The sequence below is a fragment of the Mus caroli genome, unplaced genomic scaffold, assembly GCF_978045245.1.
Source record: "Mus caroli unplaced genomic scaffold, Mus_caroli_1 scaffold_5, whole genome shotgun sequence".
Classification (NCBI taxonomy): Eukaryota; Metazoa; Chordata; class Mammalia; order Rodentia; family Muridae; genus Mus; species Mus caroli.
In genome coordinates, this window is record NW_028227260.1 from 30,417,916 (window position 1) to 30,440,256 (window position 22,341).

The 22,341-nt window shown below is 36.8% G+C and overlaps 1 protein-coding gene across 3 annotated transcripts in view; it reads right to left on the reverse strand.

Annotated features, from left to right (window-relative positions):
• Tbc1d8b (TBC1 domain family member 8B) overlaps positions 1 to 22,341 on the reverse strand; it is a 67,361-nt gene that overhangs the window by 33,451 nt on the left and 11,569 nt on the right. Inside the window, exons 2-7 of one of the 3 annotated variants that reach the window (XM_029473353.2) lie at positions 17,912 to 18,022; positions 14,013 to 14,131; positions 12,588 to 12,813; positions 11,412 to 11,652; positions 6,781 to 6,940; positions 5,825 to 5,989 (exon numbers count right to left, since the gene is read on the reverse strand). In XM_029473353.2, coding sequence (XP_029329213.1) covers positions 5,825 to 5,989; positions 6,781 to 6,940; positions 11,412 to 11,652; positions 12,588 to 12,813; positions 14,013 to 14,131; positions 17,912 to 18,022 — 1,022 coding nt within the window. Of the gene's footprint in view, positions 1 to 5,824; positions 5,990 to 6,780; positions 6,989 to 11,411; positions 11,653 to 12,587; positions 12,814 to 14,012; positions 14,132 to 17,911; positions 18,023 to 22,341 lie in introns of all 3 variants that reach the window. The other 2 variants (XM_021152905.3, XM_021152904.2) reach the window with 2 other exon arrangements.

Consider the following 22,341-nt stretch of genomic DNA (forward strand, 5'->3'; position numbering starts at 1 on the left):
ATTACTGCCTCTGAAGTGTTCGTAAGGTCACATACACCTACAGTGACAGTGGCTTGAAACAACTGAATATTTGAATCGTTAAAAGAGTGCAGTGAAGTAGACTACTTAAGCAACAAAGAGGAACTCTTGTCAATTCTGGTTGTCCTCCCCTGACTTTTACTTCATGACTATACCATTTCTAAGAGGCACCGATTTAGGTGCTCGCAATTATGGAAGGAATAAACTTGGCATTCAGATATTTTGTTGCCTGATCAGAATCCACTCCCATCTAGAAAGTAACATAGGTGATTATCCTTTTTTTTTCCTTTTCTGTATCAAGCACTGATTTTAGAAATAGAATATGTCTTTAACAGAGAAGGAAATGTAGGGCAAAGGTTAATATTTCTTTGTGTATAACCTTTCTATAAAGTAACAGATTTAAAATACTTACAAACAGCACAATCAATAGTGATTAAGAGACAAGAGTTCAGCTGTAAAATAAAAAATTAACACAAAATATACAAAGAAAGACTTCTTTCAAATACAAGAAGCTTATTGTAATTGGCATCCCATTCATATCCATAACCTACAATAGATTGCTAATTTTATTTCTAACAAAATTTCTGGTTTCCTTACTCAGAAATAAATCTGCTACCCCCTGAGCTAAGATACCTACAGAAAACACCCTTTTTATTTTTTTAAAAAAATTGTACTTATTTAGTGTATGTACATGGTGGGAATGTGTATGAGTATGTGTATATCATGGTATCTCTATTTGTGTATGTGCACACGCGTGCATGTGTGTGTGTGTGTGTGTGTGTAAATGAGACATAAATATCATATCCCCTTCTCCTGTGTGTGTGTGTAAATGAGACATAAATATCATATCCCCTTCTCCTGTGTGTGTGTGTAAATGAGACATAAATATCATATCCCCTTTTCCTGTGTGTGTGTGTGTGTGTAAATGAGACATAAATATCATATCCCTTCTTCTGTGTGTATGTGTGTGTGTGTGTGTGTAAATGAGACATAAATATCATATCCCCTTCTCCTATGTGTGTGTGTAAATGAGACATAAATATCATATCCTTTCTCCTATGTGTGTGTGTGTAAGTGAGACATAAATATCATATCCCTTCTCCTGTGTGTGTGTGTTTGTGTGTGTAAATGAGACATAAATATCATATCCCCTTCTCCTATGTGTGTGTGTAAATGAGACATAAATATCATATCCCTTCTCCTATGTGTGTGTGTGTGAGACATAAATATCATATCCCTTCTCCTGTGTGTGTGTGTTTGTGTGTGTAAATGAGACATAAATATCATATCCCTTCTCCTATGTGTGTGTGTGTGTAAATGAGACATAAATATCATATCCCTTCTCCTATGTGTGTGTGTAGACATAAATATCATATCCCTTCTCCTATGTGTGTGTGTGTAAATGAGATATAAATATCATATCCATTCTCCTCTGTGTGTGTGTGTGTTTGTGTGTGTAAATGAGACATAAATATCATATCCCTTCTCCTATGTGTGTGTGTGTAAATGAGACATAAATATCATATCCATTCTCCTCTGTGTGTGTGTGTGTGTGTAAGTGAGACATAAATATCATATCCATTCTCCCCATGGCTCAGGAGACATCTTAGAAGAGGAAGAAGAACAGTGTTTCTAGGCATGACAGAACCACTCAGTGCCCTGGTAACTCACAGCACCTGTAGGTACTACACAAGGCTTGATTAACATCAAGCCAGTCAACATTCTAGCATGAAATCCGGGAGAGGCTCATAAGACCCCATCTAGAGGAAGAGCTATGGAAAGTTGATGGTTTCTGAGGGAGGGAGAGTCAGCTTTCTTGAAGAGTGTGGCCACGGGTGTGGTACCAAGCACAGCCGACAGCTCTACATCCATGCACATATGAGCAGCACAAATTGGATTAGGAAGGATGTTTAAAAAAGAGAAATCATTAAGTTGGGAAGTGATTGGGGGGAGTAAGAAGGACAAGAGTGAATATATCAAAATATACTGTATGCGTATGTGAAGTCCTCAAATAATAAAATATACTAATAATAAAATAAAAATGTCCTTGCCAAAAAGAAACCCCCTTTGCTTCTTTGTTTTAAATATAGATGGAATCCAGGGATATAAGCATGCTAGGCAGAAGTAGTAATACTGAAGCGTATCTCTAACCCTTTTTACTTTTTTAATCCTTAAACAGGGCCTCCCTTAGTTGCTTAGGCTGTGCTTAACCTTGTAATCTTTCTGCCCAGCCTCCCAGGGAGCTGGGGTTACAGGTCCTGCCTCTATTAGCTTTTATTTGCAAATCTAGCATTAGGCAACATCATTATGTCCCCAGAACTCAATACTTACAATTAAAAACTTAGAAATTCAGACAAAACCAAGAACTAATTACATATGCTTTGATTATCTGTAGAAAATACTTGCCTACCTAAACATGTTAAGGCATAAATCCAGTTCTACTTTTCTATTTTTCTTGACATGCTATAGCAGTGGTTCTCAACCTTCCTAACACTGTGACCCTTTAAGAGTTCCTCATATTGTGGTGACCCCAACCATAAAGTTATTTGCATTGCTACTTCATAAATGTAATTTTGCTACTGTTGTGAATTGTAATGTAAGCATGTGTGTTTTCCAATGGTCTTAGGCGACTCCTGTGAAAGGGTCACTCTATCTCCAAAGCAGTGACGGCCCACAGGTGGAAAACCAGTGTCTTATGATTCATTTGTAATGCAATTTAAAATAAAGGAATCTCTGATAATTCTTTCTAGTCTTTGGAACCACTTTGCCTCATGCTAAGCTAAAAGAGCCCAACTTTCCCACACTTAGTAGCTTCAGAGTTTATCTAGCACTATTTTCTTTATTATACACATCAAAAAACAGTTGGCCAGAATTTTATAAAACCTGTTCATGTGCGCATGTTTTAGTGTAACTTATTAAACTGTAGAAAATGGTAATTGATACCTAGTTAAAATTTGGACAGTATTGGTGCTTATGCATAATCCCAATTACTTCTGGGAGCGTTTGTCCTTTGTAACATATTTTTATCTCCTCACTGGTCCTATGACATGGGTAAAACTTCCTGAATTCCTTTCTGTGCTCAGATTTAAATGTGTTCATTTAGACTCTTGAGATTTAGATTTAAAAAGTTTTATAGTATAAAAGTCACTGGGTTTGTTAAAATTACATAGTCCACTTTTCTCAATGTTTAGGTAAGTTGATTACAGCTATAAAAGAATGGAGTGACAACTTCTGTTATTTAGAAATCAAATGTGCTGCCTTTTTTAATGCTAGGCATTTAATACTGGACATTGCCCATGATAAATAAGTGGTTTACCATTGAGATGTGGCCCTAGCCCCTAGTTCTTGTTTTAGAAAGGTTTCTTTTCACTAATTTTTATGATGTCATACAGAAATTGCAAGGTATATACAGATAATACTAAAATGGACCCAAATACTTCATTGCTATGATGAAAATCTTCAATTATGGGCCAGTGAAATAGCTTAGCAGTTAAAGGAGCCTGCTGCCAGGCCGAGTTCAATCACCAAGGCCCACATGGTGGAAACAAAGAACTGACTCCCACAAGCTGTTCTATAGTGACAACTACACGAAAAACTGACCCACTCACACACACACACCATACACATACTTAAAATCAGTGAAAATAAAACATGAAAATTCAAAAACCATATTTCCATGCAAGCTGAAATATAATATACTGATTAGTATATTCTGAAGATCCCTATATCAAAGCCTCTGAAATGGGAAAGAACAACTAGAAATCCTTAACATTTTGATGCACCTAGAAGTGTTGAACATTTGAAACAAAATCTTTCCTTGACAATGGAGGCCACTCATCCACCAGAGACATGTGAGGCTTTCAAGAAAATTTCTAGTAGGACATGAAAGGAAGGTGAAGGATACTCAGAATAAACACTGGATCTAACACAGACTAAACCTGAGATTAAAAAAGGGGGGGGGGTAGGGCAGATTTGACATAAGCAGGGATATGGGACTAGTAAGAAAGTAATTATCAAGACTGGTTCAATTTTATGTCCTTGCATTAGGTTAAGGAATATTCTGGCTAAAAATATTCTAAAAAATATGTGACAGCAAATATGGGCAAGAAAAATTCTTCATGGCCTATATAAAGATTCTGAATCTGGGACTGAGATGACACACATTTATTAAAATACTGAGGTTTATTGAAGGGAAGGTTTAGTCTACCAATACTGCATTATGAATGAATTAGCATATTATTTAGTTTTCATTCTCCAGTAATAAAGGGCTCTATATGTCAATTGAAATAAAATAACCTAACCAGCAAAGTCAATGTTGATTATTTACCTGTGAATCTTTAATTAAAAGTAAACTGTTATGTTTGGTACATTTTATAAGTATGTAAAAATACAACACTCCTGGATTCAGAGTTGAAAATTCATCTGAATTCAATCTGTCAATCTATCTACATTTTCTTGAAAAATATACTAAAAATAACAACCAGGTTTCTAACTACTCTTTATTATCTCTAACATTTTTATAACTTAAAACTGTCAGCAAAATCATTGTATATGTTTAAAACTTATAATTATCTTTGCTACACTTGTGTGTATGTGTACAGGTATGTGTGTACAGAAATCATAGGACAACTGTGGAATTCTTTTCTTCTTTCATCCTTACTTGCTTCTAGGAATCAAATTTAGGTTGCAGGGCTTGTGTGGCAAGTGCCATTACATGCTAAGCCATCTCATCATCCCTCTCTCCTAATATTTTCATAATAAACACCTACATAACTAGTTTTGCCTGGGACTAAATTATGTCAATAAAGCTGAACAATTAGGTATTAAAATATTTAATCTGGTTTAAAATTGCTATCTCTATAGCAATAAAAAGAAAAGTTTTATTCTTTTTGCTTTTATTTTATGTATATGTGTGTTTTGTCTACATGTTATTTATGTGCACTGTGAGGAGCAGGTGTGGCAGCAGTCCCAAGATGGCGCCCAGGACTGCAGCTAAGTCTTATGACTTGCACCTGACTTCCTCATACACCTGAAAATAAGCCACGGACCATCGTGAGAGCTGCGCAGGTGCACCATGATGCTGGCGGTATAAACAAGTCCATATTTGGTGGAGACATGCCCCTGCCGCCCTGATTGGCTGAAGCTGCGTGCCCGGTGAGGTGACCTGAGGTGGCCTGCCGTGAGTGGATGGGGGCTGAGAGTATATAAGCAGGGCTCCCTGGGCGCCTGGGGTAAGCATTGAGGCGTTCCTGCAATAAAGGCTGTTGAGAAGAATCCGACTGTGTCGTGTCGTTCTTGCTGGTCAAGAGCAGACGCGACAGTGCACCATGTACACACAATAACCTCAGAGGCCAGAAGAGGGGATTAGATCCCCTGGAACTGGGGTGATAGGTGGTGTAAGCTGCCCAATGCAGGTGCTGAGGTCAAGAGCCACCATAAGAGCAGTCAGTATTCTTAACCACTGAGCCTTGTCTCCAGCCCCAATAAGAGACAAAAATTAAGGTCTTACTAAGTTCTCAAATATAGATTGACTTAAAAGTCAAGTTGTATGAACATACAAGGTGTGCTTATTGAAACACAGCAAATAAAGTAGAAAGATCAAATTACAGTAGTTCCTAAATTATTAAATTACAGTCCTTTTTACTTCTGCATATAATATAGACTATATAATTTCTTTAGACTTAGGTTTTTACAATAAGACAGATAAGTATAAACAGGAAAATTACCCTAGATTCCTTTTGGAAGACCAGACTATTTCTAAAGAGAAAGCTTTTCTTCAAAACTACTTGGTTGCTATAGAGATTACCTCTGTACTAACATCATCTTGAGTTGAAGCTGCACGGCACTTGAGCCTGAGTTTTGCCACCAGTTGCTCAAAGTCTTTAAGCTCACTGAAACGAAAAGCTGTTTTTCCTTTGATGCTAATGATGACCGATCTGTTGGAGTCATCAGTTTTATCTATAGCTAAGACCTGGGGAGTAAAAAGATAAAGAAGTCAATCACATTTTCTCCTAGGGCTGACATTCAGATATGTGCTTCTTTGCAAGTCTGTGGTATGACTTACTAAGAGATTCAGGAAGAGGGACTGTGCTAGCGATGACCCACAACTCCTCAGCTCGAGCTACTTTACTTTTCAAGGAAAGAGCTAAATTAACATGTCCTTTAACGTTATCAATTCAAACAAAACATTCAGTGATGGATACTAAGTTTTGACCAACATGAAAGTTACCCATTCTTGTCCTGATGATCAAATGCATCAAATGTGACAGTCTAAACTTTGGTAATCATAATCTTAAGGGTCAGAATGATCAAACTTATTTTGTGTGACCCTAAATCATCACCTCTCAACCTGCGAGTTGTAACCCCCTAGGAGGGCCATATCATATCCTGCATATCAGATATTTAAATTATAATTCACAAGAGTAGCAAAATTATAGTTAGGAAGTATCAATGAAATAAATTTATGGTTAGGGGTCCCCATAACATAAGAAACTATATTAAAGGGTCACAGCATTAGGAAGGTTCAGAACTACTGCCCTAATTCTTTATCTACTTTTAAAAATTCCCCACTTTTTGCAAAGCTTTTCTAAAAGGAATTTTAAAATATTCCATAAGCTACTATTTTTAACTTGAAGAGTAATTTTGTACTCAGATGATTATTTAAATTGCTAAAACGATCCATTTCCTGAGCTTTTCACTAATTCACAGAATTAGAGGGTGTTCTAAAAATTAAAAACTTATATGTACCCAAATTGATATTACCTCTCGTAATGGAATGATTACACTACATAGATTCCCATCCTGGCTAGCAAAGCAAATATAGTTTTCTGAGATGCACATTTTTCCGTGAGTACTGAAGTGGCTGAATGGTACCCATAAGAAACACTCATGTACTTCTTTCAAAGTCTCTTCTTTGGGTAGCCTAAAAAAGGATTTGAATTGCTCACTGTGGGCTCGATATTCCAAACCTCTGTAGAAAAAAAGAAAAGAAGAGAAGAAAAGGGAGGAAGGGGCTCAAGGGATGAATTCTAAAGTACAAATACACCAAATAGTGTTTAACCTATATAAGATAGAAAGCAGAAAAATTAACCATTAAGTGGTCTGCTCTTCAATGAATTCTTAATTGGAAAAATAAAATAACATACAGATTCCCGATAAATTCCATTTATTGTTTTTTTTTCCCAATCTCATTTTATCCACTGATGAGGATAAACAAAAGTTAGAGATAATATAGGTCTCAAGATGATGTGTTAGGGGTGATTTTCTGGAGGACTAGTATTATAATACATTAATAATACGTTCCTATGGTTTAATCCAACCTTAGAATGCAGTAATTACATATTTGGTTATTAGATAATCAAGCAGCTATACAAATAAAACAAAATTAAATAATGAAAATTTATGGCACTAAAGTTTAAGGAGGAAGAGCATATTATAAAACAGAATATCAAGGTTCAAGTTGAAGCAGAACGAAACAACACTGCTTGTACCATGCTGGGCAGAGGACTGGAGTTGATAAACAGATGAATCTTGTTAACTGACAGATAAATATATAAATACAAAGCTGTTGCTCTAAATAGCATGCTTTTTCTAGGGGCACTAAATACCTTGTGCTAAGCAGCACTGCCATCTGGGATACTGAGGAAATTATGCAAGTTCTAACTCAAAGCCAGCAAACTTGAAACTAAATTCATCCTTCCTGCATCAACAGTTGGAAAATGTAGTACTTCATCGTGTCTGGCAAAATCATCCTGAGATATATATATATATATAACCAGAAATCCATGGACAGTTTTACTCTACTTAAGTTGTAATTTGGTGGGTTATTTATTATTAAATGGATGACTAATCACAGGCCATTCATGTGAATAGAAAAAAAAATCTGTGCACTATTACTACAAAATAAAAATAAGTATGTTGTGTTAAGCCCTAATTTTGCTGACATTTAAATTTTTCTGGAATAAAACACATGAATGAATATACATTAAATGTCTGCAATAGGGCTTCCAGATTGTTTACATTATAGAGGACATATTTTTTTTGTATTGCTTTCACTTTATTTTTTTTAATTTTTAATATTTTTATTACATATTTTCCTCAGTTACATTTCCAATGCTATCCCAAAAGTCCCCCATAGCGCCCCCCACTTCCCTACCCACCCATTCCCATTCTTTTGGCCCTGGCATTCCCCTATATTGGGGCATATAAAGTTTGCAAGTCCAAGGGGCCTCTCTTTCCAGTGATGGCCGACTAGGCCATCTTTAGATACATATGCAGCTAGAGACAAGAGCTCCGGGGTTCTGGTTAGTACATCATGTTGTTCCAACAATAGGGTTGCAGATCCCTTTAGCTCCTTGGGTACTTTCTCTAGCTTCTCCATTGGGAGCCCTGTGATACATCCAATAGCTGACTGTGAACATCCATTCCTGTGTTTGCTAGGCCCCGGCATCGTCTCACAAGAGACAGCTATATTTGGGGAGGACATATTTTTAAAGCAAACAGAGGCATGAAGTGGGAGTGGGTGGGTTGGGGAGCAGGGGAAGCGGGGAGAGGATAGGGGATTTTCGGAGAGGAAGGTAGGAAAGGGGAGAGCATTTGAAATGTAAATGAAAAAAAATCTAATAAAAATAAATAAATAAAAATGTGCTTTAAAGTCTGTCCTAGTAGGTTATATTTAACTTACTAGAAAAATGATTTAGACACATATGACTTTTAATACGCTCAGTCAAAAATATATAAGACAAATTTACTACATCTCATTTAAATAAAGACTCAGCAATAAACTCACTGAAACATGATCTCTTACATCCTATTTTAAAGGAATTAAATTTATAATTTTCTAAATTTTAGATTTTTTTCTTTATTTCATCTACTTTTTTTTTTGTCTACATGTGGGTCAGCACACCATGTGCATGTAGTACTTGAGGTCATAAGACGGTATTGGATCCCCTGGGACTGGAGTTCCAGATGATTGTGAGCTATTAGATGCATGCTGGAAATTGAACCCAGGTCTTTTGTAAGAGTAGCCAGTGCTCTTAACCATTGAGCCATCTCTCCAGCCCACAAGTTTTATATTTAATTAAACTATTATATCACCTCTCCTTCCAACCCCAACCCCCCCATCCCCCTCTCAAGTTCATGTGCTCTTTCTCTTTAAATATATATATATATACATACATACACATGGTTGTATGGATATATGATGTACAGATAAAGAGGTAAATACAGTTTGCTGAGTCTGTTTAAGTGTCGCTTGTATACACAGGAGTTTAGGGCTGGCCACTTGGTATTAGGTAACCAATGAGAGGCTCTCCCTGAAGAAGACTGACTCTCCCTTTCTCAGCAGTCATTATGTGCTTGGCATTTAAGCAAATGCCAACAAGAATGGAATACAAAGTGAACTTTTAAATCGCTTTTCTTCATGTGAATTTGAGTGTGGCTGTATGAGCACATGTGGACCATGTGCATGCAGGTGTTTGAGGAGGCCAGGGCATGTCAAATCCCCTGGAACAGGAGTTCCAGGCAGCTGTTAACCACTGTACGGCTGCTGGGAATGAAACCCTGGTCCTCTGCAAGAACAGACGGTGCTCTTCCCTTCTGAGCCTGAGCTTTAAATTCTTAATGAAATAGCTCCATTCAGAAATCATCAGAGATGTAACTTTGGTAATAAAGTGTAAAAATTCACCTCCTTATTCTACTTTCTAGAAAAGCAGACTCTCAAAGTAATCTTTACGCATCTGAATTTTAGGAATAGTTTAAGAACCATGGGAGAAATGACTACCTGATCAGGGTTGGGTAGTGTAAAACAAACCTCCATATCTCTTTCTAGTCTAGCCACAGGACTCTGGATTAGGTCTCTTTTCAACTTTCCCACTCTGTATCCTCATCTTCCTTGCCAAAAGCAGCTTGCACTAGCTATTTCTGGATCCTTTCCTCTCCTCCTCCCGGCTGGCAAGTTCCTTTCAGTCAACTGTTTAAGTGTTGAGCGGAATGAAAGGCTCTCTTCAGTTTCAGCAAACTGAATATACTGATGAACAACATTCAGTCACATATTGTTTTTTTTTTCCTCCTCCCTGAAGACAAGGTCTCCTTGTGTAGGCCAGGCTGGACTAGAACCAATTAGTGAGCCTCCTGCCTCAGCCTGCCAATAGCCGGAATTGTGTACCTATGTCCCCATTCCCACCTAGTCAGATACTTGTGATGTAGGCACTACCAGTGATTAGTGCTTATATAGCTCTTTCATATTTAACCGCCACACACTTCACTCCTTCCTAAGAAGGGTCCACAGAGGTAGAACCATAGAGGAGGAAAAGAAACCCTGAGAAATCAAGAGATTTCTCCAGTCTCAAACTAAAGCCTATACTCCACTGACTCTACTAAGCTGCCTCTACATAAAAAATGTTACAGTATCACTAAACTGCTTGAAAAAATAAACAATATGTTTAACTACTCTAGAATTAAAATTATCTGGACTACAAACAGAGACAAATTTAGAGTTACCTAAACACATTAAACTCTCTGCATTTTTGAAACTCCTCTGTGCTGGCTACTTTTATGTCAACCTGACACAAGCTGAATCATCAGAGAAGAGGGGCCTCAACTGAAGAAAAGGCTTCCAGAAGGCTGGGCTGTATGTAAGCCTCTAAGACATTTTCTTAACTGGTGGTTGAGAGGAGAGATTCAAGCCCATTGGGGGTGGTACCATATCTCAGCACGTAGGCCTGGGTGCTCTAAGAAAGCAGGCTGAGCAAGTCTTGGGGAACAAGCCACTAAGCAGCATTCCTCCAAGACCTCTGCTTCAGCTGCTGCCTCCAAGTTCCTGCCCTGTTGGAGAACGCCTGTCCTGACTTCCTTTGATCACAGCCCGTGATATGGAAGTGTAAGTCCAATAATCCTCCTTCTTCCCAACTTGATCATGGTGTGTCCTTGCAGCAACCGAAATCTTAAGACATCCTCTAATAGAAATCATATTAAAGTTAAAAAATAATTTCCAAACCTAACTTTGGTTATCTCTTAGAATAAAATTTCATGGAGGAATACTTCTGAAGTATATTCAAATACAAATAAGCTTACAAATATAAACATCAATGATCAATCCCAGAGCAAAAGTATCATATAATAAAGAACAGTTAACTTTTAATGCTAATCAGTGTTATGATTCTTACAGCCCAAAATACTTTAAAATGTAAACACTGGGGCCAGTGGCATGGCTCAGAGGGTAGAGGTGCTTGCTTCCAAGCCTGAGTTGCCAGAATCCACACAGGATGGAAGGAAAAAACCTGACTTTTGTAAGCTATCCTCTGACCTCTGTACCCATGCCCTGGAATGAATGACTCCCCCATAACCCCTAAAATAATAAATGAAAAGAGAAGTAAATATTAATGGTTGAATACCTTTTGGTAATCTGTAGAGGATCATCAAGGACTGGGTCATTATCAAATGTTTCTTTATCAAAAAGTCTCTTTATGGCATAGTTTGCCAGTTGTTCCATAAGAAGGTATGTCTCATTAATGTGCAAAAACATTGAAAAATAGTGATTCTCTCCTTGAGAACATACGTGAATGCTCTCAGTTAATATAACAGTTGAAGTCTTTTCAAGTTTTGAGATTGCATCCCAGGAGATAATGAGTTTAACTGCAAATAAGTAAGTGTGATTAAATTCTCATATTGATTTATGTTTGTAATTCAGTTACTTTATCATGACCGCTGGCAAAATGCCACAGTATTTTTTGAAGCAGTGTCATAAATATATAATAGTCCATGATTCTAAAAATAGATATATGTTCTTGTTTTGTTGTTTTGTTTTGAATATTATTGGGATTGAACCCAAGGCCTTATGCATAACACACATGTGCTCTGCTCCTGAGCTATATATCCAGTACTTGAAACAGATATCATTTTAAAGAATTAGAAAGCAATTTTGATATGTTTCAATATGTTTCTTTATATATACTTATCTTTATATAATTATCTAATTGTACAATCATTGATTAAAAAAAAAGCTATACATATGTTACAAGTAGTTTCATTTGATTCTTTGTGGCTGCAAATTAGGATGTAGCTCATGAGGTATAATGGGTACTAGTTTATGTTGTATGTTTAAGACAAGAATTAAAATACACATTAAAGCCAGTAGGTAGCTAACCCCTATAAGATAATACATGCTTATCTTTTTTTTTTTTTTTTCCGAGACAGGGTTTCTCTGTATAGCCCTAGCTGTCCTGGAATGTACTTTGTAGACCAGGCTGGCCTCTAAACTCAGAAATCCGCCTGCCTCTGCCTCCCAAGTGCTGGGATTAAAGGCATGCGCCACCACGCCTGGCTACATGCTTATCTTTTAAAATTCACCTGCAATTCATAATGCCGAAGATTTCTCTATACCATTGTAATTGTTCCCTGTGCTACATAAAGAGCCTTAAAGGGGTTCTTCCTGTGGTTGAAACCGTTCTGATATGTATATAATTTAATTACTTTTAATATCAATCCCATTACTTTATCAACAATCTAACACCACTGAGTCAAGAAGACAGTCAGAAAATCAAAAGCCACGATAAACAATAAACACTTACTTTCTGATCCTAGCAAGAAGGAATAGAAGCTCAGAAAGTTGGTACTTAGATAGAGCCAGCCCTGACAAGGGACCCGTCCTCTCCAGTAACTGCAGGAATAATAAGTTACTAATTTTTCCTGCTCTGGTAAGCCAAAAGATTTTTCAAATTTCAAAAGGGCTTCTCGAAATTTCTCAGGATCATCTTCTTTAGCAAAAGACTGTTTTCCCTCTTCAGCGATTAGTCCCTAGAAGAGAAAAAAAATCTTCTGAAAACTTTCCATCACCTAGCAACAAGAATCTTTTTCATATTTAGTTTTAGGTATAGTTGATCAAATGGACCTATACTATGCACATGCATACGTCTCTTAGGATAGAGATGAGCACATTGCTAGTATTTTTCTCTTTGTAAGAAAATATCACAAATGTAGGCATCAAACATCATTTGAATGAACAAAAGCTTTGTTCACAATCTAATTTAAGAGATAGTGAAATGAGAATACCAACAGGGATATTCACAAGAGCACTGAGAGCAAACCATTGTGCAATTTTCTGATTCATACATGTGCTCCGGAAAGTCCTGAAAAGTGCCAGTAAGCATGACCTTACATGTCACTTCCAAGCTTTATAGAAGAGGGCTAAAGATTTTAGTACTCCACTCACAGAATATACCCATACACCTTTTTTTTTTTTGGAGTCATGTGTATTTTCTTTGGGGCCCTTAGAACTCATACAAACTGTCTAAGCAATGAGGAAACTGAAGGTGACTTGATTTCCATAAATTCTTACTATTTAAAAAAAGATATAAAATACTGGGTTTTATTATGACATTTCCATACATGTATATCACTGTACTTTGCTCATAATTCATGCCTGTAGCCCTCTCTTGTCCCCCACCACTCTACTCCTCCAAACCCCTTCTTACTCTCAATTTCAATGACATTCATATATATATATATATATATATATATATATACATATATATATATATATATTCATGAATGACATTGTATATATATATATATACATACACAATGTAAGTTTTAATAAGTATTTATATTTGTACACAAGAAATATGCAACAGTTTCTGCTCCTATAATCTGGATATTAATATACATTGAAATCTGTGTATGAGAGAAACATGCACTATGTGTCTTTCGTTTTATTCCCATTTCTCTTTCTGTTTCCATTAATTCCCTTCCTTCCTCCATGTAGTTTTGTCCCTCACTTTGAATATGCATGTGTGTGCATGTCTGTGTGTGTGTGTAATTTAAATTCTGAATATGAAAGAGACATGGAATACTTGACTTTGAATCTAGCTTACTTTGGTTAACAAAGTTATTTTCAATGCTATATATCTTCTGCAAATGCTATAATTACTTTCTGGGAGAATAAACTCCTCTGAGAATATCTACATTTTTCTTATGTACTCATCCATTCCACTTACTCTTATTTTGCCTTGTACAAAATTAGTAATATCTTCATTTGAATCAAACACAGATAGAGTCTTCATTATATTTTGTTCCAACCAGTCCCAATGTTTTGTTATTTCTTCTCTGTTGGCGCCTGATTTGTAATATAGAAAAGAAAGATTCGAGAAATCTCCTTAATAAACTTCATGATACTTAAATTTAGTTTAAGAAGAAATTTGCCACTTTCACAAATGATGGCTATATAAAAACAAAGATAGTACATTTATTCTCTATTCCATCTAGGTATATAAGCATGAACAGTAGAGCTATAGTTATTATAAATGAAAAATGCAATATTTAATAAAATGGGAAAAAGTGATTGTATCTCATAAGAAAATATTAAAATAATTCTGAACAGTAATTAGTGCCTACAAAGTAATCATTACCTTAAAAAACATGTAAACACACAGAACAGGCGTCACACACACACACTTTACCCCTTGGTCTTCAAATACAACTACTAGTTTTCTGTCTAAATTCTTCGTGGCTAAAAATAGTAAGCATGTGACAGTCCTTCATATTGCTGTGCAAATGAGGACTCTTTGGTCACAAAACAGAAGAAACCTTTGGTATCAGACCACTCATTTAAAAACCTAACAAACTTATAGAAAATTTACAATAGAAGTCAGGAACCTTGTGGCAACAGTAAACCTTAAGACCTACTGCATCAGTGTTAGCTGTCTTATTGGAGATCATGTTAAATATTATTATTTCTAGGTTTGATTTCACTTGTAGAAAGTTTCATTATCAACACCCACTCCTTGGCCTATTCCTTCTTAGAAGGGGAACAAAATACTCAAGAGAGGGAAAACAGAGACAAAATGTGGAGCAGAGACCGAAGGAAAGGCCATCCAGAGACTGCCCCACCTGGGGATCCATCCCATATACAGTCACCAAACATAGACACTATGGTGGATGCCAACAAGTGCTTGATGTCAGGAGCCTGATATAGCTGTCTCATGAGAGGCTCTGCCAGTGCCTGACAAATATAGAAAAGGATGCTTGTAGCTAACCATTGGACTGAGCACGGGGTCCCCAATGGAAGAATTAGAGAAAGGACTGAAGGAGCTAAAGGAGTTTGCAACCCATAGGAAGAACAACAATATCAACCAATCAGAACTCCCAGAGCTCCCAGGGATTAAACCACCAGGCAAAAAGTACCCATGGAGGGATCCATAGCTCAAGCCACATATGTAGCAGAGGATGGCCTTCTTGGTCAGCAATGGGAAGAGAGGCCCTTGGTCCTGAGAAGGCTCAATGCCCCAGTGTAGGGGAATGCAAGGGCGGGGAGGCGGAAGTGGGTGGGTAGGTTGGAGGAGCACCCTCATAGAAGTAGGGGGAGGGAGCATGGGATATGGGGTTTCCGGAGGGGAAACCAGGGAAGGGGATAACATTTGAAATGTAAATAAATAAAATATTCAATAAAAAGAATCTTCCTAGAGATATGGATTATACAGATCTCATTAAAACGAATAATCTTGACTGCATAGAATGTTCCCATGATATATAGAGAGGAACACAGTAAAATTTTATTGACCCTGAAAACTTGCTTATTTTCTATAATCCAGTTAGACTTTTATTCATGTTATGAATACAAGCTAAATTTATGTAATCAGCTTCATTTGCAAGAATAGTCACCTTTAACTCTTTTAGAGTAGAGAGGACATTTCTTTAAAACAATTTTGGTCAACCAGCTTTAGAACTGAGATTACAAAATTCTCTTACTATTATCTGCATTTAGTTCTGATGGAATCTAATTAGAAGACCAAGAGATAAGACTCAGCAGCAAGACTAAGGAAATTTAGCGAATTTCTTTTAAAGCCACCCATCCTAATAATGTAATTGTGCACGCTACTTTCACAAATTCATGTGCATTTTTAAAAAAACACACACTCTTTGGGAAAAAAAAGTAACCAGTAATCCAATACTTAAAAGGTCAGAAATAGGGGCTGGAAAGATGGCTCAGCAGTTAAGAGTAATTGTTCTTCCAGAGGACCCAAGTTTAATTTTCAGTAGCCACATGGTGGCTCACAATACCCTGTAACTCCTGTTCCAGGGAATCTGACATCCTCAGACATCCATGCAAGCAAAACAGCAATGTGTGCAAAGTAAAATACATATATACATACATATGTACAAGTCACCAAACCCAGACACTATTGTGGATGCCAACAAGTACTTGCTGACAGGAGCCTGATATAGCTGTCTCCTGAGATGCTGTGCCAGAGCCTTACATATACAGAAGTGGATGCTCACAGCCATCCATTGGACTCAGCATGGGGTCCCCAATGGAGGAGCTAGAGAAAGGACTGAAGAAGCTAAAGGGGTCTGCAGCCCCATAGGAGGAACAACAATATAAACTAACCAGTACCCCCAGAGCTCCCTGGAACTTAAGCACAACCAAAGAGTACACACGGGGGGACCCATGGCTCCAGCCGCATATATAGCAGAGGATGGCCTTGCTGTACATCAGTGGGAGGAGAGGCCCTTGGTCCTGTGAAGGTTCCATTCCCCAGTAAAGGGGAATGCCAGGGCCAGGAAGCGGGAGTGGGTGGGTTTGTGAGCAGGGGGAGGGAGGATGGGATGGGGGTTTTGGAGGGGAAACTAGGAAAGGGGATGCCATTTGAAATGTAAATAAAGAAGATATTTAATAAAAAAATAAAAATTTTAAAAGACCAGAAATGATTAGGTTTTAGTTTTGTTTACTATTACAATGGAATTATAGAAAAGATACCAAACTGTCACTGAGTTACTCACAGTGACAGTTTGGTATCTTTTCTATAATTCCATTGTAGTTTAACAACTGTTAAACTCTTTTCTATAATTCCATTGTAGTTTAACAACTGTTTAACAACTCACAGTGTATTATTAGGAAGATCTGGATAATTTGGGCAGGAATGATTATGTAGCTCTACTTATAAACCATTCCTTTGCATTTTAAGGTTACAATGCCTTCTGTGAAATAGCATATATGTGAACACAAATACATTTCAAATATTCAGGCTGCCACTTCTTCAAGGAACTACCTTTAAGTTTAGGCTCAGCATGAACTCCAAGTTCTCTTCACCTCAGTTAGAAGAAGAAGAAGAAGAAGAAGAAGAAGAAGAAGAAGAAGAAGAAGAAGAGGAGGAGGAGGAGGAGGAGGAGGAGGAGGAGGAGGAGGAGGAGGAGGAGGAGGAGGAGGAGGAGGAGGAGAATGTCAATACTTAATGGGGGAATATCCAAGCTTCCCAGCGGTTTGGTAAGAAATGAAAGAGTTGATAAAAGGAGTCAGGTAAGCCAGGCGTGGTGGCGCACACCTTTAATCCCAGCACTTGGGAGGCAGAGGCAGGTGGATTTCTGAGTTCGAGGCCAGCCCGGTGTACAGAGTGTTCCAGGACCAAACCAACCAACCAAACAAAAAGAAGTCAGGTAACAGGAACACCAACCAAAGATGTTCAGAATCTGCTCTGCTGGACCACATACTTCAAGTTATCTCCCATCAATGGAGTTTTCATCAGCCAATAAACTGTAATCACTCTTAAAGAGATGTCCTCTCAAAGAATAGTTGCATTATGCTGCCTTCCAAATCTCAAAACAACTGCAAAGTACAAGTTAATATTCAGTTTTACTATATCCAAAGCACATGCAACCGTGTTTAGTATATAGTGACATTCAATATTAAGTGATTTGGATTTGGGTTTTATATAAGATACCTTATACATTTAAATATGATTAAAATCTTCATTAGTTAAAATGTATAAGTAAAAGTATTTTCATTTCAGGAATGGTTAATTCTTCAATTTGGAATGGGACGCTCAATTAGTTTTAATATGATTATCTTAGCATCTTGATTCTACTTGAATTGTAGGGCTTTCTAAACAACCATACTTACCACATGCAATTGACAAGTACACTTGAGAATCTGGTGTCTGGTGTAGGATGCGAAATGGAGCTACTTTAGCAGTGGAGTCTAAGACAGAATCAAGAGTCCCAACCAAGAGCCCTGTTGTAATAGAAAAAGAGATTAAAGTATAGACTTTGCAAGAGATTAAATAAGTATTAATTTATATGTCAAATTAATGGACTTATTTTTTTTAAAATGTACTCCAGAGTTGTTATTGAGATTTTTTCTTAAGATATATATATATATATATATATATATATATATATATATATATATATATATGTGGAGGATAGGGGAATGGTTCAATCAGGGACCTGAGTTCAGTTCCCAGAACCTAAATCAAAATGTCAGTAGTGATGACACCTGCTTTGCAATTCCAGCACTGGAGAGGCAGAGACAACTTGGGTCCCTGGAGCTCACTAGTTAGTCCACTTGATGAGTTACAGACCAATAGAAGACCAAGATTCAAAGAGAACAAAGGTAGATGACACCTAAGGAACAACATCCAAGGTTGTCCTCTACACTCCAAGCACATGTGCACACATACACATGCTCACACCTACCCAAACATAACACAGACAGAAAAGAATATATATTTGGAATGGAAAAACCAACATTTATAAATATAAGTGGTGTTTGGGAAAATGATAATTTAATAAAAATACATGAGGCTCAATTGTCCAAGTCTCTTACTTGAGGTACTTAGAAAGTTGTATAATAAGGCTGTGTATTTTTTTTTAGACAAGAAGGTAGAACTAGTACCTGAGAGTACTAGATGAGCTGAATTCTGGCTTTGTCACTTATGCCAATTTGAATATGTTAAAGTAGTTTCCACTTCTATATCCTCGTTTGTAAAATAAGGGAGACAAAACAGAATCAACTGCAAAGGGTACCATAAAGATTAAATGAGTTATTACTTAGAGCAGTAGTTCTCAACATTCCTAATGCTGGGAACTCTTCATGTTGTGATGACCTCTAGCCATGTAATTATTTCATCGCTACTTCATAACTATAATTACTACTGTTATGAATTATAATACAAATATCTGATAAGCAGGATATCCAATATGCAACCCCTGTGTAAGGAGTCACAACCCACAGGTTGAGAGTCACGGACTTAGAGCAATGCTCAGTAAACAGTAGAACATTCAATATTAGTTATTTTGAATTATATAAGAACATTTTAAATATGTAAATAAGGGGGAAATCGTCATTATTGAGATTGTTTTGTCAAAATGATTTTCTTTTCAACAATTCCTAATTCCTCAATTTTGAATTCAAGGATCTTGCTCAATTAGTTCCATTGTAATTACCTGATTATATTTTCTACTACTTCCTGGAACAAAATTTTCTGTTCTCTTAAATAGCCAGCTAATTTTTCCCTTAGGGTCTTTGCTGAACAATTATCGTTTTACTGAGAAATGTTAACAGAAGTGTTCTAGCCCAGTCCAGCTAATCCAAACTGTGTATTTTCTTTAAGACCTACTTCCCTATAAAAGCTTTAGTAGCAATGCCAAGCAATATTTTCCCTCTTCTCTGGGTACTTAAAATACTTCAATTTTATACTGCATAACGGGTATTTACTTCTTAGGTTGGTTATTACAATTAGTTTCTAAGAGTTTCATTCATATATATATGTGCATATATATATATGTGCACATATATATATATGTGTGTGTGTATATATATATGTCCCTGAGAATAACTATGTTACCTACCTCTAGGTTTGTATCTTATCTCTAAGTATAATGAGGCATAGTGTATGGCCTTAACTATGCATTGGAATGGCTCAACTATATACAACTACTTTTCTATTTTCAAAAGCATTGGTTGGCTGAGTGATATTTCTGCTCTATGAACATTTCTTTTTAACTTAGCATACATAATTTCAAAAAATTAAAGACAACTACAAACCAGGCTTTTGGTTCTTTTCATATTTTTACCAACTATAAATGTGTTCAGATTTCAAATTAGCTTTGAATGAAAATATAAGTATGCTGACATATATGGGATAGGAAATCATCAAAATCATAAATGGAATGAAAATAGGGAATAAAAGATAGGAAAATTGACTCAGCAGAAAAAATAGGAGTGAGAATATGGACTAAATGTAAGATAAAAAGGGTTAGGAATGTGGTATAATGTCAGTTAGTAACATGACCAAGGATTTGGATAGTGCAAAAATCCCTCAATAATTTCTAGGGACTGGAGAGATGGCTGGGTGGTTAAAAGCACTTGTTTCTTTGAATTTTAGCAAAGTTTCTTTAATGACTGTAGATGCCCTTGCATTTGGAGCATAGATGTTCAGAATTGAGAGTTCATCAGGGGGAGGGGGAGGGGAAGGGATAGGGGATTTTCAGAGGGGAAATTAGGAAAGGGAATAACATTTGAAATGTAAATAAAGAAAATTTCTAATAAAATAAATAAATAGAATTGACTTGAAACAAAACAAAACAAAATGAAAAGCACTTGTTCTCGCAGAGGACTCAGCACCCACATGGTTCACAACTATCCATAAGTGTGCACACGGTACACATACAGACATGAAAGAAAAAGGTTCATGAACATCAAATAAAGTAAATCTAAAAACTTTTGTTTGTTTTGACATTTGGGGTGTGTGTGTGAGAGAGAGAGAGAGAGACAGAGAGAGAGACAGAGAGAAAGGTAGGTGGAGAGGTGAAGAGGACCTAGAAGGTGTTGGAAGAGGAAAAAATATGATCAAATATATTGTACATACATTTTAAAAGGAAGCATACATGACACCAGTACACTCTGGTGCCAAATTGCAGGCCCTGAAAATATACATACAAATAACATACAAACTAAGCAAGTTATATCTAGGAATATATAAAGACACTTATTGAAAAAAGAGCCCATGCATTGGAAAGAAAGCAAGGAGGGCTACATGGGAAGGTATGGAAAGAGGAACAGGAAGGGGGAAATGGTGCAATTATAGTCTCAAAAATAAAGGAAAAAAATCTTCAAATAAACCAAGTTAAAAAATAATAAAACAGGACAAATTGTCACCTACTGACATGCAACAAATTAGGATAGCACCTTGTAGTGGGCTTAAATTGAGCCTATTTAAAATTGAGTAGTGGCACACTTTCCTAGCCATATGGCAAGAAGTTCATCCTTTACATAAGAAAATGAAGCAAGATCTTCAAAAAAAAAAAAAAAAAAAAAAAGAGTACTGCAATGGCAGCACGTAGGTTATAAAGAAATGAATCGGATACAGTCAAAAGTTAGGGCATGGGCTGGGGATATAGTTGATGGCATGCATGGCTAGTATGCATGAGACCCTGAATTTTGGTCTTCAGTGCTGCAAAAGAAAAACAAAAGGAAGGTATGAATTGAAGATTTTATTGAAGAACCAAGGATCAGAAAATCTAGACCAGTATTACTTAAGAGGAGGTACTGGATAGGAGACAATTGGAATGAGGCAGGGGGAATGATTATGCTTCAACTATTGAGGAAAGAAACAGAGGAGTTCGGTATACAAAGAAAGATAACCCAGCATCAAAGTAGTAGCTGTAAAAACGTGGACATTTAGTCAAGGATGAAAGAAAGCAGAGCTGAACATATGCAGATAGTCTTCTCAGAGTAATGTAAGTGAAATTACCCAAGAAATGAAGAAAGGAAGAATGGTCTCAATTTGAAGGTAGGACAGTGAACATATTCAAAAGACAAAAGAGTAACTAGGAAAAGACAATCAAAAGAGACAGACTGAAAATCAGTGTGTGTGTGTGTGTGTGTGTGTGTGTGTGTGTGTGTGTTTGTGTGTGTAAATACATACAACAAAGTGACGAAGTTGTCTAGTTTAAGAAACTGTCTACTTTAAGGTGATGGTGGCGCATGCCTTTAATCCCAGCACTTGGGAAGCAGAGGCAGGCGGATTTCTGGGTTCGAGGCCAGCCTGGTCTACAGAGGAGTGAGTCTCAAAAAACCAAAAGAACAAAACAAAAAACCCAAGAAATTAAAACTTCTGAAATTATATTGGAATCTCACCACTTAGGAAGATCAGGCATTCAAAGCCAGCTTTGGTTACACACCAAGTTGGAGGTTGGCCTGAGCTATATGTCCTATCTCAAAGGGGAAAAAAAAGTATTTCTTTTCAACAGGGCAGTCTGGCTGCTAGTTTACTTGACACTCATCTTCCAAGAGTTTAATTTTAAACAAGGTTTGGGGAAAAGAAAAATGTATAATTGCAAGGAAAGCTACTTATTTATTTATGAGATTTTTAATAAAACTAGCTCAACTGTTATTTCTCTTTTTTGCACACATTCTAAAAGATAATTATTAGAAGAACTGGTGAAAAGATAAATAGGTAAAGTCTGACAGAAAGAACACGGGCAATGTTGTCCAAGGTGCAGAGAGCACAGGAAGAGAACACAAAATGATTTCTAGATGACACAACA